Source organism: Panthera tigris, chromosome F3 (genome assembly GCF_018350195.1).
Source record: "Panthera tigris isolate Pti1 chromosome F3, P.tigris_Pti1_mat1.1, whole genome shotgun sequence".
In the NCBI taxonomy this organism is placed as follows: domain Eukaryota; kingdom Metazoa; phylum Chordata; class Mammalia; order Carnivora; family Felidae; genus Panthera; species Panthera tigris.
This window is the reverse complement of record NC_056678.1, coordinates 11,092,421-11,111,144: the sequence shown is the minus strand read 5'-3', so window position 1 is coordinate 11,111,144 and position 18,724 is coordinate 11,092,421. Positions and strand designations below refer to the sequence as shown.

The 18,724-nt window shown below is 37.8% G+C and overlaps 1 protein-coding gene across 6 annotated transcripts in view; it reads right to left on the bottom strand.

Annotated features, from left to right (window-relative positions):
• The window catches only part of DCAF6 (DDB1 and CUL4 associated factor 6), a 133,639-nt gene that overhangs the window by 86,482 nt on the left and 28,433 nt on the right, over positions 1-18,724 (bottom strand). For all 6 annotated transcript variants that reach the window (XM_042976203.1, XM_042976198.1, XM_042976199.1 and 3 more), the window contains exons 4-6: positions 12,045-12,230; positions 1,805-1,918; positions 1,041-1,176 (exon numbers count right to left, since the gene is read on the bottom strand). In XM_042976203.1, the coding sequence (XP_042832137.1) occupies positions 1,041-1,176; positions 1,805-1,918; positions 12,045-12,230 (436 nt within the window). The remainder of the gene's footprint in view (positions 1-1,040; positions 1,177-1,804; positions 1,919-12,044; positions 12,231-18,724) is intronic.

Genomic DNA, 18,724 nt, shown 5'->3' with positions numbered 1-18,724 from the left:
GAATGAGGAGTTTCAGATGGATTCAACAGCATCGCTAACAGTACTTTAGGCATAAACATATGCTATACAGTAACACAAAGCCAAGTCACTGTTCTTTCTAACTCTTCTGTCTCCTGCAAAGAGAAATTAGGAAAGCCAAGTGCCGGGGCACCTGGGTGGTTCAGTCAGTTGAGCGTCCAACTCGATTTCGGCTCAGGTCATGATATCGGGGTCGTGGGACTGAGCCCTGCGTTGGGCTCCATGCTGAGCATGGAGCCTGCTTGGGATTCTCTCTCTTTCTCTCTCTATCCCTCTGCCTCTCTAGACCCTGTTCGCTCTTTCTCACTCTCTCTAAATTGAAATTAAAAAAAATTTTTTAAAACAAGGAAGGCGAAGTGTTGTGGGCTGATAGTGTCCCCCACAAAATTCACGTCCACCCAGAACCTCAGAATGGTTCTGGAATATTTGGGATATTTGGAAATAGGGTCTTTGCAGATATAATTAGTAAGATGAGGTCATAACTAGATTAGAGTGGACCCTAGATCCAGTATGTCCTCATACAAGGAGGAAAATGTGGATTCAGACACACACACGGGAGAATGGCATGTCAACACAGAAGGAGAGATTGAAATGAAACATTTAAAAGCCAAGATTAATAGCAATCACCAGAAGCCAGAAGTATGCAATAGATCCCCCCTGAGAGCCACCAGCAGAAAACCCTGTGAAACCTTGATTTTAGACATCTAGCCTCCAGAAATGTGAGAGTCAATTTCTGTTATCTTAAGCCACCCAACATGTGGCAATTCATTATGACAGTCATAGGAAACTAACATGTCAACTGTTACAACTTTTTAAGGTGACAAACTACAAAAGCATCACACTGATAGGGTCATAAAACCTTGGTAAAATGCTGTTTTTCTATGAATCCGTATTATTTAAATACATTGTGTTTACTGAATTTTATGACAAACTAATGACATTTTAAAACTGCAAATATGTCCTACAGATTTACTCTTTGAACTGACAGAATCTTATATTTTCTCTAACATACAGCTGTTTACCTGTGGCTCTTGTGCCCAGCATTCGCCGATCATATATTCGTACTGAGCTATCTGAACAGCCGACAGCAAGATAATAAGGTATCGGTGGACAAATAGCCACCGAGGTGGCGGCACGTCGGCAGTTAATTAAAATATCCTATGAAAGAGAAAACACCGGCGTCACAGAGCTCTGCCACAGAGAGGATACTCTAAAGATTTAAAACACTTGAACATTAAAAATACTATCCTTTGAATTAGAAGAAAATAACCTTTCTGAAAAATCCTAAGCTAGGATGATAATGAGAAGGAAAACAACAACATGGTTTTCTTTTCATTTATTTTTCAGATATCTGTTAGCGTTTCTAACAAATTCAGCTGACGTGAGATCAAAATAGATATATGTGGTCAATATTCCTCCTCAGCAGTTTATCACTATAAGGAAAATTCCTTTTTTTTCTTTTTTTACAGCTTGCCACACAATTCCAAAATTGACTAACACAACATTGTAAATTTTCCTTATAAATCGATCAAAATAAAAATCATACGGAAAGATAAACTGGAGGTTAAAAAAGCAAATAATATTTGAGTAATGAAAATTACATTCTGAAAAGGAAAACACAAAAATTACTCCGAAATACAAGACTAAAACTGAGTAATTATGTTAGGTCAGCAAGATTTAATGAAATTAAATCCATCCACAATCTTAGAACCCAGAGATAGCTTATTGTCCAATTTTAATTATGATGTTAATTTTTTTGTCACTTGTACAAAAATTTGATTCTTACATCTTTGCAATCTTCTTTCGTGCAGCTAGTTTTGATGCGTGTGTCAAACCACCGGACAGTTCCGTCTTCACCACAAGAGAGAAAAGTATACGGGTCGTTGGGTACAGTCATAATCTGAAGGTGAAAACAAAAGTACAGGTAACGTTATTGAGCACTTGGATGGTTTTGAAAGACACCGCTACCGTTCCATAAAATAAAATGAGGAATAAATAATAAAGTAAAACTGTCTTCTTATTCACAGACGATTTGATCACGTAAGCAGAAAATCCTATGTAATCAATTTTTAAAAAATTTATTAGAATAAGCGAATTTAGCAAAGTTGCAGGATACAAGATCAATATATAAAAATCAATGTCGCGTCTCTATACCAGCAACAAAATCATCAGATACTGAAATTTTAAAAATAATATCATTTACAATAACATGAAAAATATGAACTACTTCAACATATGTAAGACCCATGATACTGAAAATTATAAAACATTGCTGAGTAAAATTAAAGTCCTAAGTAAAGTAAGGGAGATGTATTGTGTTCATGGATTGGAAGATTTTTTTTTTTTTTTTATTTTAGAGAGAGAGACAGAGCACATGAGGTGGAGGAGAGGGGCAGAAGAAAAAACAGAGCGAATCTCAGGCTCCACGCTCAGCACAGGGCCCAGGGCTCGATCGCACAACCCTGAGATCATGACCTGAGCTGAAATCAGGAGCCAGACGTTCCACTAACTGAGTCACCCAGGAGCCCCTCAATTGTATTTTTTTTTAGTTTATTTATTTATTTTGGGAGTATGCATGCGCATGAATGGGGGAGGGGCAGAGAGAGAGAGAGAGAGAGAGAGAAAGAGAGAGAGAGAGAGAATCCCAAGCAGGCTCCACACTATAAGCACAGAGCCCAATGCAGGGCTCCATCTCAGATCATGACCTGAGCCAAAAGCAAGAGTTGGATGCTTACCGACTAAGCCAACCAGGCGCCCCTCAATACCAAAATACCAAATACTTAAAAAATTTAAGGAAATCTAGAGTAACACCACATAAAAATTGTAAAATATTGAGAGAAATTAGAAACCTTAATAAATGCAAAACTATATCATCTTCATTGATTAGAATATATAATAATTGTTAAGATATTAGTTTACCCTGTATTTATTTTTAAATTCAGTATAATAACAATCCAACTTTCAGCAAATTGTTTTTTTGCTTTTTGTTTTTTTAGTTTATTTATTTTGAGACAGACAGACAGACAAAGAGAGCAAGCAGAGGAAGGGCAGAGAGCGAGCGGAACAGAGGATCTGAGGCCGGCTCTGCGCAGATGGCAGAGAGCCCACGCGGGGCTCAAACTCACGAACCGTGAGATCATGACCTGAGCCGAAGTCACACACTTAACTCACTGAGGCACCCAGGTGCCCCAGCAAATTGTTTTTGTTGGAAACCAATATGCTGGTTTGAAAAGTTATACTGAGACACAAAGAATCTTGAAACAGTAACTCTACTAGATACGAAGATTCATCACAAAGCTATTGCAATTAAAACAGTTTGGTATTTTAAAAAGTACAAATAGGCCAACGGTGCAAAATAGAGTACAGAAATGGATCTATCCACATATGAACTCTTAATTTATGATTAATGGCACACTGAATAGCAACAGCGGGGAAAACAATCTTTACCATAAAAGATGGTGGGTAAAATCCATATGGAGAGTGATATCGGCAAAACTGCAAAACAGGATGCCTCAACTCATTCCCCTAGAGAAACACTGGCTTTTAATAACAATATAAAGTCAAAAAGCCTTTATGAGAATACCAAAGACCAGTTAAGAAAGCAATATACCAGGAAAGTTCAAAGCCAAGTACAGCCATAATGAAAGGAATAAGAAAAGCTTATTTCATTTCAATTCACACCAGCGCCTTCCCCAAGGCAGCACAGCACAAAACTGGGGGGGGGGGGTGCGGGGGGGAGCGGGGGGGGTGGAAAGCCCAACTTGCAGCTTCTCCACTGGAAAGGAAAGAGAAGAGTGGAATGTATGTCCAACATTCCAGCTTACAGGCAGGTGGAGGAGGGCTACCAAGGGACTAGTTTCTGTCTCTTCTGACTCAGCATTGATAAAACTTGAGAGAACAAAAGAGAGCACAGTGGCTTCCTTGCAGGATCACAGATGGAAAAGGGAGCGGAATGGAATGGAAAATTCCATCTCTCTGAATGGACCGGAGAAGATGCATCCTCATAAAAAGTTTAAGGGACCTCCAGAATCTCTAGCTGGGCTGACTGGTGAAGACCTTCCCTACACAAAACCCGTCCAAAAAGACCAGGAGAAGATGGCTATTTTTTCCAAAGCAAAAACCACAACAACAAAATAATGAGGCACACAAAGATACAGTGTAACAGCCCAAAGGAACAAAACAAATTTTCAGTAACTGACCCTAATAAGATGAAGATCTACGAACTGCCTAAGAAAAGAATTCAAATTAATCGTACTAAAGAAGCTCAATGCATCACAAGAGGACACAAATAGACAACTGAATGAAACTAGAGAAACACTGCATGAACAAAAGGAGAATATCGCCAGTGAAGTAAAAACTGCAGAAAGAGGCAAATGGTAATTTTAGACATGAAGAATATAATAACATTTACCAATTTACTACAGTGGATCAACATCAGGCTTGATCAAGCAGAAAGAAGAATCAACAAACCTGAAGACAACTCATTTGAAATTATTGTGTCAGAGGAACAAAAAGGAAGAATGAAAGAAAGTGAAGAAAACCCTAAGAGACTTCTAGAACACAACAAACTGAGCAATATATATGGAAGTTCCAGACGAAGAAAAGGGAGAAGCAGAGAGCTTGTTTGAAAAAATAATGGCTGTAAACTTTCCAAATCTTCCCAAAGAAAACGGACAGCCATACTCAAAAAGCTCAACGGACTCCAAGTACGATGAGCCCAAAGAGGCCACACTAAGACATATTATAGGCAACCTGTCGAAAGTCAAAGAGAGAATCTTGAAAGTAGCAAGGGAAATGTGAGTCATCACGTACAAAGGAGCTCCCATTAGATCAGTGGATTTCTCAGCACAAACATCACAGGCCAGGAGGGAATGGGATAATATATTTCAAGTGCTGAAAGAAAAACAATAACAACAACAACAACAACCACCACCAAAAAACCGTGCAAACCAAGAATACTATATCCAGCAAAACAAAAGAAAGAAAGACTTTCCTGATAAACAAAAGCTGACGGAGTCAGTCCATCACCACAAGATCTGCTTTCCAAGAACTACTAAAGGGAGTCCTTCAAGTTAAAACAAAAAGTACCAGACAGCAAAACACACAAGCATAGAAAAACATAAAGGTTTGGGGGCACCTGAGTGGCTCAGTCAGTTGTGCATCCGACTTCAGCTCAGGTCATGACCTCACAGTTTGTGGGTTCGAGCCCCGCGTCGGGCTCTGTGCCGACAGTGCCAAGCCTGCTCTGGGTTCTGTGTGTTTGTCTCTCTCTCTCTGCCCCTCCTCCACTTGTGCTTTCACTCTCTCTCTCAATAATAAATATTGAAAAAAAAATTTTTAATATAAAGTTCTCTGGGAAAGGTAAATAGACAACTACAGAAATCTTTGTAAACATGATGTGTAAATCACTTTTAATTTGGGCATAGAGTTTAAAGGATAACAGCGTTAAAATTATTGTAACACTAAAGTCAATGAATACAACATACACAAAGATGTAATATGTGACAGTGAAAATAAAAGGGGGGAAGGAGGAACACCTAGGTGGCGGCTGAGTCCATTAAGCATCCAACTCTTGATGTTGGCTCAGGTCATGGCTCGTGATTCACAAGTTCAAGCCCCACATTGGGCTTGCACTGATAGCATGGACTGTGCTTTAGAGGTTCTGTCTCCCTTTCTCTCTGCCCCTCCCCAGCTCATGCTCTCTCTCTCCCTCAAAATAAATAAATGAACTTTAAAAAAATAAAATAAAGTGGGGGAAGGATGTAACGGAGTAATTTGTGTATGTGACTGAAGTTAAGTTGTTACCAGTTTTTTTTTTTAATTTTTTTCAGTGTTTATTTTTATTTTTTGGGAGAGAGAGACAGAGTGTGAGCGGGGGAAGGGCAGAGAGACAGAGAGAGAGACAGAATCCAAAACAGGCTCCAGGCTCTGAGCTGTCAGCACAGAGCCCAATGTGGGGCTCGAACCCATAAGCTGTGAGATCATGACCTGAGCCGAAGACGCTTAACTGACTGAGCCACCCAGGCACCCCCAGGTTGTTACTAGTTTAAGATAAGTTGTTATAACTTTAAAATGTCTTACATAATCCTTATTTTAACCACAATGAAAACATCTGTGGAAGATGCACAAAGGAAAGGAATCAAAGAATGTCAATACAAAAAAAAGAAAATCATTGAAAACATAAAAACAAGAGTAATCAAATCATTATAAGACACACAGAAAAAAATGGTAAAATGGTAATAGAAAGTACTTCCCTATCTGTACTTTAAGCAAATAGTACACTACCAAGTGGGAAGTTTATAGCAGTAAATACCTACATTAAAAAATAAGGAAGATCTCAACCAACAATTTACACTTCGAAGAACTAACAAAACAACAACAAATTAAACCCAAAGTTAGAAGAGGAAGGAAATAATAAAGACTATAGCAGAAATAAAGGAAATAAAAGATAGAAAATATCAATGAAACTAAGTTGGTTTTTTCATTTTGAAATATGAGAAATATTTATTTTGAAATATTTATTTTGAAAGTGAGAGAGAGAAAGAAAACACAAGAGGGGGAGGGGCAGAGAAAAAAAATACCAAACAGGCTCCTGAATCTCATGAATCCTGAGATCATGACCTGAGCCGAAATCAAGAGTTGGGCGCTTAAATGACTGAGTCACCCAGGCCCCCCGAAAGTTGGCTTTTTAAAAAGATCTTCAATATTGACAAACTCTTCCCTAGACTGAGAAAAAAAGAGAAAAGACTCAACAGAAATCAGAAATGAAAGAAGAGACATTACTAACTATGTCACAGAAATAAAAAGCATCTTAAGAGACTTGTAGGAATAATTATACAACAACACATGGAAAAACCCGGAAGAAATGGATACATTGCTAGCAACATACAACCTATCAAAACTAAATCATGAAGAAATAAACAATTTGAACAAACCTGTAAATAGTAAGGAGATAGAATCAGTAATCAAAAACATGCCAACAAAGAAAAACCCAGAACCAGATGGCTTCACTGAGGAACTTTACCTACATTTAAAGAATTAACACCAGGGGGTGCCTGGGTGGCTCAGTTGGTTGAGTGTCTGACTTCGGCCTAGGTCACGATCTTGCCGTTCCCAAGTTTGAGTTCCGGGTCAGGCTCTGTGCTGATAGCTCAGAGCCTGGAGCCTGTTTTGGATTCTGTGTCTCCTTCTCTCTCTCTGCCCCTCCCCTGCTCATGCTCTGTTTCTCTCTCTCAAAAATAAACATAGGGAAAGAAAGGAAAGAAAGAAAGAAAGAAAGAAAGAAAGAAAGAAAGAAAGAAAGAAAGAAAGAAAGAAAGAAAGAACGAACATCAATCCTTTTCAAAACCTTCAAAAAAAAAAACAAACAAAAAACAACTGAAGAAACAGGAACACTTCCGAATTCATTCTATGTGGATAGCTTTATTCTGATACCCAACCCAGACAAAGATACTAAAAGAAAATAAAACTATAGACTATATCCCTGATGAATACTTATATAAAACTCTTCACAGAATACAAAAAAAAAAAAAAAAACCACGTTAAAAGGATTATTCATGCTTCAGATCCTGTGTCTCCCTCTCTCTCTGCCCCTCCCCACTGACTCTGTCTTTCTCAAAAATAAACATTAAAAAAAATTTTTTTTAACAGGCAAAGGACTTCAATAGACATTTCTCCAAAGAAGATATACAAATGGCCAACAAACACAAAAAGGGATACTCAACATCACCAATTATTAAGGAAATGTAAATCAAAACCACAGTGAGGTATCTCCTCACACCCATTCAAATGGTCATCCCCTCAACAGGTTGAGCCTCGGACTTCAGCTCAGGTCATGATCTCAGGGTTCATGAGCTTGAGCCCCGCGTCGGGCTCTGTGCTGACAGTTCAGAGCCTGGAGCCTGCTTCGGATTCTGTGTCCCCCTCTCTGTCTGCCCCTCCCCTGCTCATGCTCTATCTTACTGTCTCTCTCAAGAATAAATAAACATTAACAAAAATAAAATCAAAATAAAATGGTCACTCCTGGAAAAAAAACCCCAGAAAATAGAAAACAAGGATGTGGAAAAACTGGAACCCTGACGCACTGTTGTTGGGACTGTAAAATGGAACACCTACTATGGAAAACAGTATGGAGGTTCCTTAAAAAATTAAAAGTAGATTTATCACATGACCCAGCAATCCCACCTCTGGGTATACACATCCAAAAAATTGAAAACAGAATCCCAAAGATATATTTGCACCCCTAGGTTCATTGCAGCATTATTCACGATAACCAAGAGGTGGAAGCAGCCCAAATGTCCACTGATGAGTAAATGAGGAAATGGACTGTATGCTACACACATACAATCAGAGAGGAATAAGCCTTAAAAAAGAAGGAAATCCTGCCATAGACTGATATGGATGAACCTTGCGAACATTATGCCAGTCACAAAAAGACAAAATACTGCATGATTCTGCTTACACAAGGTATCTAAAACTCAGAAACAGAAAGTAAAACGGAGGTTGTCAGGGGCTGGGGGAAAAGGGAATAGCAGAATTGTTCAATGGATAGAGTTTGGTTTAAAAAAAAAAATGGATTCTAACTACATTGTATATGCATTCAACAAAAACACTCTTGGCAAATGGATATATATATTATTCAAATGTCCTTAAAGGGAATGCCCCTTTGTATGCTGTTTGGGATTCTGATTTAATTTTCCAAGAAAATAAGTTACATTAATATAAAAATCCATATGGAGAAAAAAAGTTTACTCCTACTTCATGCTACCACAAAAATCAAATCCAGGTGAATTATAAGATCTAAATGCAAAGACAAAACAATAAACTTTAAAAAAAAATTTTTTTTTAATGTTTACTTTTGAGAGAGAGACAGAGCATGAGCAGGGGAGAGGCGGAGACAGAGAGGGAAACACCGAATCCAAAGCAGGTTCCAGGCTCTGAGCTGTCAGCACAGAGCCCGATGAGGGGCTTGAACTCACGGACTGTGAGATCATGACCTGAGCCGAAGTCGGCGCTTAATCGACTGAGCCACCCAGGCGCCCCAAAACAATAAACTTTTAAAAGGGAAAATGGAAAAATATCTCCATAACCTCGAGACAGGAAAAAATATTCTGACCAGGATGCAGAAAGCACTAACTAATAATAAAGGAAAAGACTAATATATTAGACAATATTAAAAACATGTCTTCATCCAAAGACACCATTAGGGAGAGGTGGGGGGAGTGGGCACAATGGGTGATGGGCATTAAGGAGGGCACTTGTTGGGATGAGCACTGGGAGTTATACATAAGTGATGAATAAATCCATTAAACAAAACAAAACAAAACAAAACAAAACAAAGACACCATTAGGAAAGTGAAAATACAACCACAGAGTAGGAAAAGGCAGGTCTATATGCAGAAGACATTAAGAAACTCCTATAAATCAAAAAATAATGAAATAAGATGAAAAACCCAATAGAACGACTGGAATTTTGAATAGGCACTTGACATATGAAGAGATGATCAACTCCAGCAGTATCAACAGGGGAAAGGCATTTGAAACATAAAATGACACTACACAAACTCCCAAAATGAGAAATTAGTAATACCAAATGTTGGCAAAGATGAGCAACAATAGAAACTCCTATATGCTATTGGCAGGAATATAAGTTGTTATGATTATTTTGCAAAATTATTTGGTAATATCTCTAAAACAAACAAATATGTGGCCATGTGGCTGGCTCAGTTGATTGTGCATCTGACTTTGGCTCAGGTCATGATCTCACAGTTTGTGAGTTTCAGCCCCACATTGGGCCCTCTGCTGTCAGCACAGAGCCTGCTTTGGATCTTCTGTCCCCCTTGCTCTCTGCCCCTTCCCCACTTGCACTCTCTCCCAAAAATAAATAAACATTTAAAATAAATAAATATCCTATGGCCAAGCAAGTCTACTTCTAAGTACATACCCAATGAAGTATATATGCATTTATGTACTTAAAATCATGTGAAGGAATGTTCTCCAAACTGGAAATCAAATTTAAAATTTTCATCAACAGTAGAACAATCCATCAATCATGGTACATTCACACAATGGAATACTACACAGCAATGAACAAATTAGAGTTGTATCCAACATAGATGAATTTCACAAATTATTAAATATCGGAATGAGGGGGCTTTGGGGATACTTAATGCTTTCATATTTCTTAACTTAGAGAGTTGCTACATGCACAGATTTACTTTATGATAATTTACCAAGCTATATACTTAGGATTTATATACTTTTCCTATGTGTTTTATACTTCAATTAAAAAAAAAAAGTTTAATGGTAGATGGAATGAGGTCAACATACATCTAATCAGAATTCCAGAAGAAAAAAAACTCTCCATTTGGTAAAGAATAACCAAAGACCTATTGACTGCAAATTTCCCACATTTTTCTAGATGCCAGTTTCTCAGACCAAAACATCAGTAAATTCCAACTATGACAAATAAAAAGGAAATCTATATCTAAAAACATGGTGGTGACATTAATGACGGGAAAAACAACAAAGAAAAATACAATTAAAAGCAGTCAAGGCAGAGAGACACATTAACCAAACAGAAATGACAATTAGACTGATGATTGAGTTCTCAACTTCAACAATGAAGTCAGAATACAGTAGAATATCATCTGAAATAAAATAACTATCAAACTAGAAGTCTATATCCAACAAAACAACCTGTGAAGAATTGGTATGAAAGTCTTCATTTTCTGGAAAAAGACGAAAAGGGAAGGAAGGAAGGAAGGAAGGAAGGAAGGAAGGAAGGAAGGAAGGAAAGGATAATTGGAAACAAAAATTGTTTCTAATAACAAACCTGCACAAAAAGAAACTCATAAAGAATGTATCTTATATACACAATGACCCCACATGGAAAAATCTGTGGTGGAAGAGCCAAAGGTATTAGTAAACAAATACTAACTAACAAAACAATGATTAATATTTCATTCATGAGAGAAAAGATGTAACTAAATTCAGAACAATATAAACATATGAACTCAGACAAGGGATGAAGAGATTACAATGTTCCAAAGGGCTTTATTCAGAGAAGGGCAAAGGTATTTATTGATTTTAGACTTTGTTGCTAATTTTTAAAACAGGAAGGTCTATTTTCCATGCAAGTAGCAGAAACAAAATAGAAAGCAAAATCCTTAAACAATTTCAAAAGAAGAAAAAAGACGAGTGGGGAATGTATAGAGGAAAAAAAAAAAACGGAAAGAGAAAGCAATTAATAAGATATATTAGTAGATCCAAATATATCATTTTTCACAATAAATGTAAATTGACTAAAATCTCCAGTTCAAGGCCAAAATTGTGAGAATGGATGAGAAAATCAAATCTAGCTATATACTACTTCTTTAAGTACACACCAAAACATGAGGTTACCAGAGAACTGAAATTCAAATCACGGAAAAAGATACATCAAGTTAACACAAATAATGGGAAGCCAATGAATGTTCTGATACAAAGAAATGACACAAAAAGATTTTAAAAGAGCATTCTGTAGAATAAGCAATTTTTCTGAACCAAGTTAAGCTGCATAATTGAGTCTTAAATTCATTTCACCTCACTTAATACAGGTGAGGGCTTGAGCTTATTAATGCCCTTTAGGAATCTGATTCTTTTGCCTGTGTACTAGCATTCTTTCTGCCCTGGGAACATTTGGTAAGCATGCCATCAATGACTTTATGTAAGACACTGATAAAGTGTTTAAGACACTGAAAGCCTAGTATACAAGTTTGTAGCACAGTAACAGAGAAGAATTTTTAAAGGCTGACATCTGTTTGCAATTACAAACCCTATTACTATTACATTTTATTTCTTTATTCACAAGGCTATCAACATACATGCTCTCAAGTACTTTACTCAAATCTAGGTAGTCTGTCACTAATTTCTGTTTCTACATATGCATGAATGTATACATACACAAAATTACACATACATACATACTTACATAGAAGCACACACGTACATATGATCGTATATATATAATCACAGTAAAACTGTACCTCATAGGTAGTTCCATAATGGCACGTAAATTGGCATTGTCTGTTGGTTTCTGCATCTTGCTCAACATTGGTATAGAATATTACTCCATCCCCGGAGCAAGAAACAATCTGCTTATCATTTGTGCACGGTAAGAACTTTGCACTAAATATATTCGCTCGGTGCCCTGAACGAACTGTTGTCAAAACCTAAAACACAAAGAGAAAGAAGTTCTTGGTAATTTATTATTTCTTAGAAAGTAACATTCATATTTAATATAATCTTGGTCAGGAGTAAATTTTCATTAACATTCTTATCTCAATAAAAAAGTGGTTATCTGAGGGGCGCCTGGGTAGCTCAGTTGGTTAAACATCCAACTTCAGCGCAGGTTATGATCTCGCAGTTCAAGTTCGAGCCCGACAACAGGGCTCTGTGCTGACAGCTCAAAGCCTGGAGTCTGCTTCAGATTCTGTGTCTCCCTCTCTCTCTGCCCGTCCTCCCCTCACACTCTGTGGCTCTCTCTCTCTCAAAAATAAACAAACATTAAAAATTTTTTTCAAATAATTTGATTCCAAAAGATTATAATTTAAAAAAATCAGAATCTCAGATATTTTCTTTTTTTCTCTCTGATATATGAAGAAGTATCACCAACAGGAATACTACTGTGAAAATTAAATGTACATATTTCCACCTATTTGGTGTAGCTGCTCATTCATAAAATCTCAGTAAATAAAAAAAAAAAGGACCATTATATATAGAGACAGAGAAGATGATTTTTATTATTCTAAAAATATTTTCCTGTATTTTTCAGATAATCTACTTTCAACAAGTTACTTTTAGGATTAGAGAGAGGGTACAGGGGTGGGGAGATAGGACCATCCTGACTTTTGAAACTGTTTACTAGATAATTTTTAAGCTATTCCCTTTCAGGATAAAGAAATAAAAGTAAACTGATTTAAATGAATCATGAAATCAAAATAATGAAATGGTACAGATGAAACTACAGCAGAAGTCCCAACATCTAATTCCTTAATTATAAAGACTAAAATTCCTGTGACAGAAATGTGTTTGTTTGGTTTTTTTTAATTTATTTTTAAGAGAGAGAGAGACAGAGCATGAGTAGGGGAGGAGCAGAGAGACAGGGAGACATAGACTCGGAAGCAGGCTCCAGGCTCTCAGCTGTCAGCAAAGAGCCTGACACGGGGCTTAAACCCACGAACCGTGAAATCATGACCTGAGCCAAAGTCAGACGCTCAACCGAGTGAGCCACCCAGGCGCCCCACAGAAATAAAGTTTTAAATAAATATTCAAATATTTGCAACATACACTGCAGATATATGACCAACTCTCCTAATAGTTCTTAAAAATTGAGAGAAAGAAACTTAACAAAACCTGTTGTGTTTAAAAAAAAATTTTTTTTTTTAACGTTTATTTATTTTTGAGACAGAGAGAGAGCATGAACGGGGGAGGGTCAGAGAGAGGGAGACACAGAATCTGAAGCAGGCTCCAGGCTCCGAGCTGTCAGCACAGAGCCCGACGCGGGGCTCGAACTCACAGACTGTGAGATCATGACCTGAGCCGAAGTCGGACGCTTAACCGACTGAGCCACCCAGGCGCCCCAAAACCTGAGTTTTTTTAATTGAATGGGCAAAAGATCCAAATAGATAGTTCACTGAATGGTATACAAATAGCCCTTAAGAATGTGAGAAAAGGGGCACCTGAGGGGCTCAGTCGGTTAAGCTTCTGACTTCAGCTCAGGTCATGATCTCGCAGTCCGTGAGTTTGAGCCCCGCGTCGGGCTCTGTGCTGACAGCTCAGAGCCTGGAGCCTGTTTTGGATTCTGTGTCTCCCTCTCTCTCTCTGCCCCTCCCCCGTTCATGCTCTGTCTCTCTCTATCTCAAAAAAGAAATAAACGTTTAAAAAAAAAAATTAAAAAAAAAAAAGAATGTGAGAAAACACCCAACTTTGTTCATAAGGAAAACGCAAACCAAAGCTACTAACAAACGAGTTCTCACTTTTCAGATTGGCAAAAATTCCCAAGTTTGACAACACACTATGTAAGCGAGCCTACGGGGAACGGGCTCTTCGGCATTTCTGTGGAACTACATGGTACAAGACCAACGGGGAGGAATTGAGCAGTACCTCTCAAAACCATACATGTGTTTACACTTTGACCAGACAAGTCCATTTCTAGGAATTCACCTTAAGATACACCTCCAACAATACAAGAAAAAATGCACAAAATTATGTACTGAGCTAGTCACAACAGCAAAACACAGGACACTTGTTAAATGAGTTACGGTACATCCCAACAATGTACGCACAATGAGAATTTAGTGCAATGTGAGTATCTGGTGTGCTTTAAAAAATGTGTTGAAAAATATAACAGCATGTCAAAACATGACACAAAGTTGGCTTTAAATGTCCCACCGAACAAACTGAGGCAATTCAAGCATCAAAAAGTGTATCGGTGTATCAGCCACCTGGGTGGCTCATTCAGTTAAGCGTCCAACTTTGCCTCCGGTCATGATCTCACAGTTAGTGGGTTAGAGCCCCACACACTGTCAGTGCAGAGCCTGCTTGAGATTCTCTTTCCCCCTCTTTGCCCCTCCCCTGCTTACATGCTCTATCAAAATAAATGAATAAACTTAAAACAAAACTGTATCAGTAATAGATTATAATATATTGAATTTTTAAAAGTCTGTAATCCCTTGGGACACTTTGGTGGCTCAGTCGGTTAAGTATCCAACTCTTAGTTTTGGCTCAGGTCATGACCTCACGGTTCATGGGTTCGAGCCCTGAATTGGGCTCTGTGCTGACAGTGGGGGGCCTGCTTGGGATTCTCTCCCTCTCTCTCTGCCCTCCCCTATTCTCTCTCAAAATAAATAAACTTGAAAAATCTATTATCCTAAAGTGATTTTTCCAAAAAATGCTAGGGACAAAGGAAATGCTCTTATTACAGAAACATGTCAATTTAAAAATGTAGAAGGAATGACAATTAAAAATCACTATTTTGTAACTACATTTTAACAACTGATTAAGGCAAGAGTCAACACTAAAATCACTCTAAGACTGTTATGAAAGAGAATATTCACACAGTTTCAAAATACCACTTCACAAACATCTTATTAATTACAAAAGGTCAGCATACCTGCAAAATGGAAAGATCAAACTTATCACCAATAAGAGGACAGACTAATATCATGTACCACACAATGTAATTTGTGGAGAATTTTTACTAAAATGTTTAATTTTAATCTACTCATAAAGAAAACATCAGACAAATGGTTGTAAAGGGAGACTGAGCAAATACAAGGACTAAATGAAAAGACGGATGGAGCTTGGGTTGAAGGAGGAATGGCAGTGACAGAATGATGAAAAAACGAGGAAAGGTGAGTACAGACCATATGTACATATGTGCATGCGTAATGTAGAAAATCATATATGTATCATATATACAATAGCATACAGTCGATTCTCATCATTCCTGGTAGTTATGTTTTATAAAGTCAGCACAAATACTGAGTTAATAAGTACTGAATCACTGCTCCTAGGGAAACACATGGTTAGGTTCCTTTGAGCCTCTGGCCACAACATTTTTCTCAATCAATACATAGCCTTGTTTTAATATTGTTTAATGTTTATTTATTTATTTTGAGAGAAAGAGGGTGTGTTAGGGGGAAGGGGCAGAGAAAGAGGGAGAGAGAGAATCCCACACCATCAGCACAGAGCCCCATGTTGGGCTTGATCCCCTGAACCATGATCATGACCTGAGCCGAAGTCAAGAATCAGACCTTAAACTGAGCTTCCCAGGCGCCCCTACACAGCCTTGTTTTACATGTTTCTGTTTAAAGACCTCACTGGGGCACCTGGGTGGCTCAGCTGGTTAAGCATCCGACTTCGGCTCAGGTTGTGATTTCATGGTTTGTGGGTTTGCACCCCACGTCAGGCTCTGTGCTGACAGCTCGAAGCCTAGAGCCTGCTTCGGATTCTGTGTCTCCCTCTCTCTCTCTGTTCCTCCTCCACTCACACTCTGTCTCTGTCTGTAAAATAAACAAACATTAAAAAAAAATTAAAGACCTTATTTATTGTATACTGTTGATTCATTAGCATTGAACTCATGGCCAACAACATTATAATTCATGCCTACATGAAGCTTATTTAATATAGTTTCTCCACAAGAAATATCCCAGGCTTCTTGTGCTTAGAAACACAAGATAATACTTCAGCATGATACCTAGGCTAGGGACATTTTAAACAGTGAAGTCGTCATTGGGGTGCCTGTGTGGCTGAGGAGGTTGAGTGTCTGACTTTGGCTCATGGTTGATTAGTTCAAGCCCCATGTCGGGTTCTGCCCTGACAGAGCCTGGAGCCTGCTTCACATTCTCTGCTTTGGATTCAGTGTCTCCCTCTCTCTGCCCCTCTCCTGCTTGTGTGAGCGCACATGCACTCTCTTCCTCTTTCATTCTCAAAAAAATAAACTTAAAAAAAATAGAGAAATCGCTAATAAAAAGGATAAAAATGGAAAAACATGACAAAATATATCACGAAAAGGACATAACATGTTTACGGTATGAGACCTGAAATGAGTCAGAGTATGACCTTGTTTGATCTCTTTGGTATACATAAAAAAATAGGATAATGTTTTGGGGCGCCTGGGTGGCGCAGTAGGTTAAGCGTCCGACTTCAGCCAGGTCACGATCTCGCGGTCCGTGAGTTCGAGCCCCGCGTTGGGCTCTGGGCTGATGGCTCGGAGCCTGGAGCCTGTTTCCGATTCTGTGTCTCCCTCTCTCTCTGCCCCTCCCCAGTTCATGCTCTGTCTCTCTCTGTCCCAAAAATAAATAAAAAACGTTGAAAAAAATACAAAAAAAAATAAAAAAAAAGGATAATGTTCTTGTTCTTAGTAGATATATACCAAAGTATTCATGAAAGGCATGAGGCCTCCAACTTATGCTCAAGTGCTTAAAAAAAATCTATTTGTGGATGCTCACTGTATTATTTTTTCAAGTTTTCCCTACATTTTAAAATTTTAAAACAAAGTTAGGAAAATATATTTCAACTTTATATTGGGTTTGGTTTTAAGTGAGTATTTACTGTGTGACACTAACTGCCAAATTCTTAACAGAGAGTACCACACCAAATCGTAACATAAATCTGTAATGAATATTAGCAGCTATTTACCTCGACCAATTTGAATATTTAAATCACCTCATTTTATTTAAGACCTAGGTTATAAGGTTATGGCCAAAATAAGAATTTACTGAGAACCATAAATTACTAGGCAGTATGTCTTACATATATAATGCACATATAATTAGGGTCAAAGAAAAAAAGGGGGGTGTTTTTTGCACCTCCATCAATCAAAGCCAATGGGGAACAAAATTTGTCTGTTAAATGCCTTCAAAATCTTTCATTCCTCTCTCTAAGCGTAAGACACTAAGATCTGATAGATTAAGGTAAAAAAAAAAAAATAACAGAGAAAATAATTAATGTAAATCTTTTAAACAAGATAGGTATGACAGCCTTTAACTCTGTCAGGTATTTTAGCATGGCTTACCAAGTAGCTAACTATATAAAAGTCACTACATACAGTGTATGTATTGGTTTCTTCATCTGATAGGCCTCTGGCTTTGCTTTAGTCACATTCAGCAGACATGATTCTAACAATTCATGATTTATGCATGGCTTACGCATAGCTTCAGAAACAAAAGCACCAGATACACAAATAGATGTACTGACATGTCACATATTGTTCATAAATTGAGATGGATTTTATTAAATGAAGATTTATTTTTTTAAGATTTATTATAAACTTTTTAATGTTTATTTATTTTTGAGAGAGAGAGAGAACAAGCAGGGGAAGGGCAGAGAGAGAGGGTGGCAGAGAATCTGAAGTGGGCTCTGTACTGATAGCAGGGAGACTGATGCGGGGCTCAAACTCACAAACTGCAAAATCATGACCTGAGCCGAAGTCAGACACTTAACTGACAGAGTCACCCAGGGAGCTGGCTGAAACCAAATCAAGAAAAATTTTGCATACGTGGTACACTCAGGATTTCTTTTATATTAGGTGTTACAAGGCTACCTTCCTTCGGTTTTTGAGGTGTGCCAGGAGGGGTGTCCCAGCATACTTTGGAGGGTCTGCTATAGGAATCCATACCTGATTTGGGTCCTAAGCCTTGTTTCTGTCTACCTTGACCTTCAAGGCCATCAAGATTAAAGTTTATATATGCCTGGACTAACAAATATCTTCAGGGAGAAAGTGGCTCTCATGCTCACTTCTCTGGATTCATTTTTCCCTACATTTTGGACTGATAATCCCTTACTATCAAGGCAGTTCTTTGTTACTTTCAGGACAATTTTTTTCTTTACAATAATTTTTAAAGTCTTTAATCAAGAATATTTTAGTTGTTTTCAATGGGAGGATGGGTTCAAGCAAATTAGACTATAAGTATTGGAAAAAGAAACGTCTCCATTTTATACATTTGACACAGATGACACATACAACTAAGAAGTCACCATCAATAAGGTATGCCTCCAAACTCTTACTCTGTAAAAAAATAAACATTTCAAAATTATATTTGCATTAATCTTTCCATGATTAATGAGGTCATCTTTCCATGAGGTCTTTCCATGACCTCAAAAATAAAGTCAAACTCTAAGAACAGATAATATTTGACTCAGGATCAAAAAACGTTATTTT